General features: G+C 49.7%; 1 protein-coding gene across 1 annotated transcript in view; it reads left to right on the top strand.

The window, feature by feature from the left end:
• LOC130371599 (SRC kinase signaling inhibitor 1-like) overlaps positions 1–10,000 on the top strand; it is a 40,836-nt gene that overhangs the window by 30,402 nt on the left and 434 nt on the right. Inside the window, exons 11-19 of the mRNA XM_056577425.1 lie at positions 838–998; positions 1,231–1,406; positions 1,956–2,086; positions 3,398–3,545; positions 3,973–4,288; positions 4,592–4,931; positions 5,579–5,721; positions 6,110–6,253; positions 8,971–10,000. The exon at positions 8,971–10,000 is cut by the window's right edge and continues 434 nt beyond it. Coding sequence (XP_056433400.1) covers positions 838–998; positions 1,231–1,406; positions 1,956–2,086; positions 3,398–3,545; positions 3,973–4,288; positions 4,592–4,931; positions 5,579–5,721; positions 6,110–6,253; positions 8,971–9,135 — 1,724 coding nt within the window. The 3' untranslated portion in view covers positions 9,136–10,000. The remainder of the gene's footprint in view (positions 1–837; positions 999–1,230; positions 1,407–1,955; positions 2,087–3,397; positions 3,546–3,972; positions 4,289–4,591; positions 4,932–5,578; positions 5,722–6,109; positions 6,254–8,970) is intronic.

Genomic DNA, 10,000 nt, shown 5'->3' with positions numbered 1-10,000 from the left:
CGATCCATCAGACCACTACCGGCCATTGACTGACCTCTGGTCTCGACACTCCTTATGTCTGTTTGTGTTCTGTTGCATGGTGCGTGTGTGTGTCTGAGTGCGGACATGCGCGTGCATGTGTTTGTGACTCTGCGGCCCTCGTTCTGTCTCTGTGTCTCTGTGTGTGTCTCTCTCGCTCGCTCTCTCTCTCTCTCTCTCTCTCTCTGCCTCTCTCTCTCTCTCTCTCTGCCTCTCTCTCTGCCTCTCTCTCTGTGTGTCTCTCTCTCTCTCTCTCTCTCTCTCTCTCTCTCTCTCTCTCTCTCTCTCTCTCTCTCTCTCTCTCTCTCTCTCTCTCTCTCTATTTCTCTCTCCCTCTCCCTCTCTCCCTCTCTCTCTCTTTCTCTCTCTCTCTCTCTCTCTCTCTCTCTCTCTCTCTCTCTCTCTCTCTCTCTCTCTCTCTCTCTCTCTCCCTCTCTCTCCCTCTCCCTCTCCCTCTCCCTCTCCCTCTCCCTCTCTCTCCCTCTCTCTCTCTCTCTCTCTCTCTCTCTCTCTCTCTCTCTCTCTCTCTCTCTCTCTCTCTCTGCGTCACTGTAGTCCCTCTCCCCTGCTGATGCAGTCGTCCTAAACGTCTTGTCCCAAACCTAAAAATGTAAATAGCCAAGTTTGAATTATTAACACCAGTTTGATTATGATAGAAAACCCACTCGACATCAAGTGTAACGAATTGTGAACCAGAAGTGTGGGACGACTGCTGCCATGCGTAACGCTATAGATACAAACAAAATAGATACTATATAATCATCCCTTCTGAACCAGCCCATAAAACACTGAGTCATGATTCTGCCGTTTGACTGACAGCTCAGACACCCTCGGCTCCCCTGGCCCTGATGCCGCCCCCACCCTCCGGAGCCAACCAGCCAATCACTGTGTCCCGGCTGCAAATGCAGCTCCACCTGCAGGGCCTGCAGCAGAACACCAGCTCCCTGCGCAAGCAGCTCTCCCAGCTGCGCCACATCCAGGTGAGGCCCCGCCAAGGGACACGTGCGTTGACCTGTCCTGTTGACCTGTGCGTTTGTACGTGTGTGTGTGTGTGTGTGTGTAGTAAGTTGTGTACAAGGTGTGTGAACTGGTGCGTGGCGAGGTTTTGTCGGACCGAGTGTGTGGCCAGCCTAGTCCGCATGCTACCCCAGGAGGCGTCACAAGCCACTAACCACGTGGCCCGTGTCCCCCCCCCCCCCCCGTGCCCCAAAGCTGGAGAACCAGGACGAGGTTCTGTCCTTGCTGAGGCAGACGGAGTCGGAGCTCAGCCTCATGATGCTGGAGGCCATGCGCACCCAGGAGGACCCGCTGCAGAGACAGCGCCTCCTGGTGGAGGAGGAAAGGCTCAAGTACCTCAACCAGCAAGAGCTTCTCATCCAGCAGCTGCAGTGAGTCGCCCCCCCCCCCCCCCCCCCCCCCCCCCCGCCCCAGCCCCGAGGCCAACGCTGGCTCAGCGGATCCGTTGAACAAACTACCATAATAACCGCGGTCCTGTCTCAACTCTTTCACTGCGCCTCAATACTGATACTTTTTATACTTTTAAATGAGGCCTCAAAATGTATCCCTGCACTGTTTTCTTTTTTCGTGCTTGTACCTTCCAATGCTTTTATTTTGGAAGGTTACCGGGGTCTGTCTCAACCCTTCCACTACTCCTCAATGATGATACTTTTTATACTTTTAAATGAGGCCTCGAAATGTGTCACGGCACTGTATTCTTTTCAATGCTACCTTCCAATACTTTTATTTAGAATTCGAAGTGACTACCCTCACAGATTTGCAGAACCATTAGTGCAAGCCCAGACGTAGAAACCCACAGGTTAACGTGAGGTGTTTCCACCCTTTATAACTCAGGCTCCACCGCTGTGTCTCGGACAGGAGGCAATACGGTACACTGTGTGTGTATGTAATCCACCTGTGTGTGTGTGTCTCTCTGTCAGTGATCTGGAACGGTCCGTAGAGGGGCTCCAGAAGAACCTGTCTGTGAACAAGGGCCTGGTGACGGAGCAGGAGGTGGAGAAGAAGAGCATGGAGCTCCGGAGGCTGGGCGAGACCCTCACAGAGCTCAAGAGTCAGTGCATCCCTGTCTTATTACCGTCACCAAGTCTGCATGGAGGGCACTTAGACGGTATTCAGGTCACTATGGCGCAGGTAGGGGTGCGAGAGTAGCTCTCGCTTAAGGGGACCTGCAGGCATCGGGGGTTCGAACCCGCGGAACCATTCGGAACAACCGAATGTCCACGTTCTACCTGTAGGTTACCTCGAGCGAGATGCCTCTACCACTGCCGGCTTCTTGGTGACTTGTATCTGAACTCACTCGAAGTTGCTCTGGATAAAAGCATCTGCTCAAATAAAGTAGTGATGAGATACTGTGGGATGGGGTAGAAACAGGAGGAGGGACTAAGACTGGATGTGTATCGTCCCTCTGGATTGGATCTGATGGTAGTATGTAGAGATGGTATCAATGTTTGCATTTCACATTAACATTCTGATATTAATGAGTCTTTTCATCCGAAGACGATGAGAATTACAGCACACAACTTAAAAAGTGTAATAATTTTTGTTTGTTTTTAAAGTGGTTCAAAATTCATGTTATTCATGGTGTGAATATTACACCCACTGACGACTGTGTCAAACCTCTTTAAAATCACACCCTAAACTGCAGTTCACCCTTGCACATGAATAAATCATACACATACCCACAATGCAACAGGGCCGGGGAAAGGGAAGCCACTGTGTTTTCCAGGTGAGGCTGAAGTCGCTCATTCATATTCATGAGTGACACCTTTAATTGTGGCAGGTTACAGCGTTGTTTAGGCCTCGTGTCTGTCAGTGACTGCAAGCGCATCCTCAGCTCATGAATATTCATGAGCTGAGGTCTTTTATTAGAATACCGTCTGCCATTTGTCCACTCCTGTCTGCTTGGTGTCTGTCAGACTCCTCCCTCTCCCTCTGAACTCTTCTTCCTCTCATCCGATGAACGTCAGAACGTTCTACCTCACCTTTAACTCAGCCAGCACACGTCCTCCTTACCTGTCTGCTCCTCTCTCCTCGTCTGTCCTCCTCTCTCCCCCTTCCCTTATCCGTTGTTAAGTCCCCGTTTCACGAGGCTCTACTGTGTCACTTTATATTCTATTTCTCTTGGTTCTCCTGTGTTTCCATAGGTGCCACTATACGGTATTTCTGTCCGTTTCATTCTTTGTTCTGATGTGTGTCCATTGGTCGTACTAGAAGGTATTTAACGACATATTCATTTCGCTAAGCAGCGGGTAGAGCTCAGAGCATCTTGTTCCAGGATGCCTACAGGTACACTGAACTCAGCGCCTTCCCAGTAGACGACCCTGCCCCCTTACCGCTGTCTTCTGCTCCGTACCCACTATAGACCAGTTCCCCAGCCTGCAGAGCAAGATGCGGGTGGTGCTTCGAGTGGAGGTGGAGGCGGTGAAGTTCCTGAAGGAGGAGCCTCACAGGCTGGACGCGCTCCTGAAGAGATGTAGCAGCATGACCGATACACTGTCCTCGCTGCGCAGGTACCCCCCCCCGCCCCCCCACCCAAACACCCCCACACACACACACACACACACACACACACACACACACACACACACACACACACACACACACACACACAGCTACACTCACACAACCACAGTCACCCTTACGCAACCACAACCAACCCCCCACACACAACCACACCAAAAGAAGTACACACACACACACACCACAACCCCAGCGAAAACACATCACAGAAACACACCAGCTATTGATAACAATTAAGGGTGAATGATTCTGCTGCTTAGGACTATACGTCACTCCGGCTAGCACTAGCGCCAACTAGCATTAGCTCTGTGGCTAGCATTGGCTCCGGCTAGCAATAGCTCCGGCTAGCACTAGCTTTATCCTTGCGGATAAAGCGGTAGCTCCAGCTAGCTCTGATGGCGTGCTGTGTGGGGTCAGTGTGTTGTATCCCCACTGTACGTACAGACAGGTGAGCGACGGCGTGTGGAAGGGTCCCGACAGCCTCTCCAAGAGGTCGGAGGTCGCGGGCCAGGGTCCCGACCTGGACATCCTCAACAGCCCGCCCCTGAGCCTGAGCGACCTGAGCGGCGGCGGCGGTGTCGGGGGGCTGGCCAACTGGATGCCCGGGCTGGGGGGCGAGGCGGACAGGTCCGGTCCGGACCAGGACCCCCTGATGAGCTTCAGGGCCCGGGTCCTGGAAGAGCTGCCCACCCGCCGCCCGGGGGACAAGAGTGTCTCGGCCGAAGTCCGTCTGGTAAACACACGGCTGGTCCTAAACCCGTCTGTCTGTCCGTCTTGAGCTGGGTTATAGTCTTTTATATTTCTGTGTTTTCTGTTTATAAATCTATATTAAACGTATATGTGTATACTTGGAGGAGAAGCCGGCCAGTCTATATTCATATATGTTAATGTTATTTATGTTATGTATATATTACATAAATATGTAGGCATGAATGGGAGAAGAGGGCCAGTCTTAAAAAATGTATATATGTTATGATATACATGTTATAATATATGTGTATCATATATATATGTGTATGTGTGTGTCTGTGTGTAGGCAGCAGAGCGTGACTGGGAGGAGAAGCGGGCCAGCCTCACCCAGTTCAGCGCCCAGGACATCAACCGGCTGCTGGAGGAGACCCAGGCCGAGCTGCTCAAGGCCCTGCCCGACCTGGAGCTGGCCGCCAGGCACGTCTCCAAGCCCGTGGTGCCCCCCAAGCCCCACATCACCATGGCGATGACCTCCAACTCGACCACGCCCACGGCTCAGGCCCCGCCCCCCAATGCACAGGCGGCGTCCCCCGGCGGCGGGGGCGGGGACTCCGGGCCCGGCAAGGTGCAGCTCGCCGCCCAGAAGCTCAACAACATGGAGGGCACGGGCTCCCGCCGCGGCTCCAGTGAGTGGTCCGCGTCACGCTCACACGTTGTTAGAGGGGAGCCGCGAGGCCCGACCGCTGGGGTCACTGGGCCAGTCTGGACCAAGAGAGAACCCTAAATGGTGCTTTTCGGTTTGACATTAATGAATGTAAATGAATTGATCAAAATGTGATGGTTAACACTTAACTGGTGGAGCCAACCAGTAAATGGGCCTGAAAAGACTCTTTTCCACTCATTCAGCTGTACCTCAAATTTGACATGTCTGTGTGTTTATGTGTGTGTGTATTGATGTGTGTGTTTATGTGTGTGTGTTTATGTGTGTGTGACTGGATTTGTGTCTTTATGTTAGTGTGTCTTGATGTGTGTGTTTATGTGTGTGTGTCTGTAAGTGTGTGTTGATGTGTTTGTGTCTTGATGTGTGTGCTTCTGCGTGTGTGTGTGTCTTGAAGTGTGTGTTTATTTGTGTGTGTCTTGATGTGTGTGTTCATGTGTGTGTCTTGATGTGTGTGTTTATGTGTGTGTGTGTGTCTTGATGTTTGTGTTCATGTGTGTCTTGATGTGTGTGCTTATGTGTGTGTGTCTTGAAGTGTGTGTTTATTTGTGGTTGTCTTGATGTTTCTGTTCATGTGTGTGTCTTGATGTGTGTGCTTATGTGTGTGTTTTCCAGCTGAGCTGACCGTAGGACGCTACCGAACAGAGAAGCCCTCCAAGTCTCCTCCCCCCCCTCCCCCTCGCCGCAGCTTCCCGTCGGCCCACGGGATAACAACCAATCGCACCGGAGAACTCATCCTCACCCCCAAGACGGCCAAGGTACCCTAACCCTGACCCTTGACCCCTAACCCTGTTCTTAAATCTGACCCTTGACCCTGAAAAGACAAGATAGAGGGAAGGATTCCGGAGGGAGGGATGTGAGTTTCAGTAAAATGTTCCGGATATCGCTTTGTCAATTTCCTCATCAAAAATCTCATATCTATGTTCTTCTGCTTCTTGCTCTGGAGACTGTGAACTGATGCACACAGCTCGCAGGAAGTAAGAGATCGGAAAATATGTTTGGGTAGTAGGAGGGAACAAAGCAGACGGGATTTAGCCGATATTAATCCATCTCGTAGACTAGTCTTTACTTGGTCTTTATTAGTAGCACTTCTACGGTTAGTATTTGGAATTCAATGCTTCTTGTCGGCCATCTTGACACCAACAGGATGAGGAGGAGCCTATCAAAGCGGTGGTGAAGCTACGGCGAGCGCCCTCCGACGCCCCTCGCCCAGCCTCCACCCCGCCGGTCATCTCCGCCTCCGGAGTCCAAGACGAGGATGACGAGGAGAGGATCCTCGCTGAGCTGGAGGTAGGAGTTCCTCACTGGACCATATCTCCATATCTCTTGTTCTTTCACATTTGGATCATATTATTTTTCCCATTTTTGCCCTGGAGCACCATTCAAGACCAGGTGTTTATGGTCTTAAAAAAATCCAACACGTTTGGATTATTAGTCTTCAATCGTCATGTTTTATCTGAATTGATAAAGTTAAAGGTACACAAAAGTTAAAGTTTGACAACCATTAAACTTTCAGTTAAACCTAGAGTTGTATAGAGCAATGAAGCAACTGTGGATCAGTGAGAACCACCCTCCCAACATTTCATCACTGGACACCATATCCAGATGTTTAGAACGTATTTTGTTTGTTGTTTGTGGTGGCAGACTGGACCTGAAGGTATCAGCATGTTAACAAGCCAGTTTGCTAACATGTCGACATGCTAACATGTCAGCGTGCTACCATACCAGTATGCTAACATGTTGACATGCTAACATGCGCACCCAACTCCTCCCCTTCCCTCTCAGATATTTCAGAGAGCTCCTGTTCTGTGTAGTCCCAAACCCAAGGCCCCATTAAGGCCTTCCTGATCCCAGGACAGGTAACATCAACCAGCCTCCATCTATAGTCGGGAGTCTCCTCTTCCACTTCAGCCTAGCTCCTCCTCTTCTCCCACCTGGGACTAAACTCCTCCCCGTTCACCTACCTTGGACAATAACCCTTCCTCTACCTTCACCTGAGACTAAACTCCTCCCCTTCTCCTCCCTTGACTAATCTTCTCCCATTGGCTCACCCTTGGAATAACCCTTGGAATAACACCCTTGGAATACCTTTCTTCTATGTGGGCCTAAACTCCTCCCCCTTCCCACCTGGGACAAAACGCCTCCCCTCTCCCATCTGGGTCTAAACTCTTAGCGCATTCCTTTCGTACTTCACAGCCATTTTCACAAACTTTGATGGTTACCTTTAACAGACGTACCTAGAAGCTAACCCATTTCATTAGCATTAAAGTTGTACGCAGAATATGGTTTGTAAATGTACAGATTGGTAAGAGATATTAAGTGTATATTTAATGAGAAACAGTACAAATTTTGCATATTTGTAAGAAAGTTAGATAAGTATAGTTAGATAGATAGTTAGAGAGTTTTATACTGTGACGAATATAGATATCTAGTTGCAAAAAAACGGAAGGAATACATGGCAGATTGGAAAAAACAACAATACATAAATGTCAGCCAGCAAAACTCAGGGCCCCTGCCATATTATATCTTGTCACTTTAGTACCCCCCCCTCACACACACACACACACACACACACACACACACACACACACACACACACACACACACACACACACACACACACACACACACACACACACACACACACACACACACACACACACACACACACACACACACGCGCATAAAAACATCTATAAAACGTATACATACTCCCACCTGTGCAGTCGCACACGAAAACTCAAAGACGAGCGTACAAGGGTACAAGGACACACACACACACACACACACACACACACACACACTCAGACACACACAGAGACACACACAGATACACACACAGACAAACACACAAACTCCAAGCCAAACTTCGCTCAGGCACAACATTCCAATCACAACAAATCAACTGTAAAATCAATATGTCACCATGTAGAGAGAGAGAGAAAAGAGAGAGTGGGGGGGAGAGTGTGGGGGAGAGTGGGACGTGTGGAGGGGGGAGAGGGAGAGAGAGATAGAGTAGAGAGAGCGAGAGGGTCACACGGGGACACCTCTCCCCCTCCCCCCGCCATGCAGCGTCGTGCTGCACACCCCCAGCCCTCGAAATACACCAGCCAATATTTAATATTTCATTCCCATGTGCTGTAGACTGGAGTAAAACCTACAACTGTGTAGGATTGGATAGGGAGGGAGGGGGGGGGGGGGGGTGATGGTTTCATGGCCTAGTTTGTTATTTTTCAGCTATAAATGCTATTCCTCCTCCTCCTCTTCATCTTTTTTCTCTTCTTCCCCTCAGAGGATAGCTTCTGACATGTCTAACTCTTTGTCTGCGGTAAAACCCAGGAGTAGATTGTAAACATTCGCTGTGATTCTGTTCCCTGTTTGGATGCGAACGCTCTCTCTGTGTCTCGCGTGGTGAGGCGTGATGCAGAGTAATGGTTCATGTTCTGACGGAGGCGGGCGGTATCGCTCTCCGCTGGTAAAGATAGAAGGTGTTCCGGGCGAGTGGTCGTGACCTCCCGGACCTCGCCTGTGGCAGAACGTTGCCTCAGCGATAAGGAGTCTCAGATGACAGGAAGGTCACTCCCAAGGAGCAGGGAAGATAGTTTCTCGCCGGACGACGTTTGTGCTATGTCAAAGTTTGATCTTATTACGGCTGCCTTTTGGCTCGGCCCTCGACTTATTAAAGAGGGCTAGGGGGTGATTCCCTGACTTACCAAGATTTGAGGGAACAAAGTGGATGTGTGTCGTTAAATCGTCTTAAATATCTTAACCCTTAAGGTGAGCCAAAACCAAGACGTAATTGGTGGACCAGCATGTGTGTGTTTCTTCAATTGTGTGCGTGTGTGTCCCTAAAATGACCTCCCAAAATGTTGTAAACCTTTGACCATGTTTGACCATTCGATTCTCTGAAGACACAAACTCTTCAATCTACCACCTCATCTTGGTGATCTTAGCGTTCAGGGTCTTACACTTGAACTAACTAGCTGCATGTCTTCCTGCTCTTCCAGAATGCCAGTATGGCCCCGGGGCCAGCTAAGGGCCCCCAGCCCACCGTGGCTGCCCGCCTCAAGAACCTCCAGCAGGGGAGCCTGGAGCGACCCAACAAGACCCGCAAGCAGAAGGAGGACTTCTCCTCAAAGAGCCCCGGGCAGCAGCAGGTATTCCACTTCTGAGACAACAGTACCACCGCCTGGACTTACCGTCTGGCCCGCCTCCTCCAGACTTCCCCAGGAAAACAAGTGACAAAAACACACAGGAGACGCCTGCGGAAAATAGCGACGAGGTGAAAAAAAAGAAGAAAAAGATTCTCAAGAGCACTTATCGATGTGAGTTTTCGGTATTTCAGTTACTGGATCTAAAAACTAGCTTGCGTAGAGAACAAGTTTTGTTGTACAATAATGTCGGTGTCTTGCTTTTTCCCAGAGGAAGCTGTTGGTTGTGTTTGTGACAGATTAAGCTAGCTGTACCACAATAAGTAACTTTAGCACATCGTTTAACCTCCAGCGTCAGCCTATAGCCTCTGAACTGGAAAACACAGCAAGTCAAACTAACGGTTATCCATATCCACATAATACCTTCATCCTCCTCCTCCTCCTCCTCCTCCTCCTCCCCAATTATATCTAACACCAGTAGGTGGAATCAACGATGCTGGATAGTTAAGATGGTGGGTTTATGTTCTACACATAAACCGTTTTGAGCCCTAATGGGGACTGGTTTAATGAGGACCACAGCCTGAAGACAGCCCTGGATGTCTTTACCGTCTGTACATGGCCTCTATAGAAGGACTCCGAGAACACTCCACCATAGATTGTGTTATATCAAACAAAGTGTGTTTGATCGAAATGTGTGTTAAGGCGAACACGTGTTAAACAACAATATTCTACCAAATATTAGAGAAGATCCAACAGAGAGATGTGATGCTTGAATAGATGTTGAGAGAAGAATGAGGGATAGACGGTTGAGCTTCAAGCAACACCAATAGAAAGGGGGAGCTGTACCAATCCATTCCAGGATATCAGCCAAAATAAGTTGTGGGTC

The sequence above is a fragment of the Gadus chalcogrammus genome, chromosome 18 (assembly GCF_026213295.1).
Source record: "Gadus chalcogrammus isolate NIFS_2021 chromosome 18, NIFS_Gcha_1.0, whole genome shotgun sequence".
Classification (NCBI taxonomy): Eukaryota; Metazoa; Chordata; class Actinopteri; order Gadiformes; family Gadidae; genus Gadus; species Gadus chalcogrammus.
Note: the sequence above shows the minus strand (reverse complement) of the source record. Positions and strands in the feature narration are given on the sequence as shown.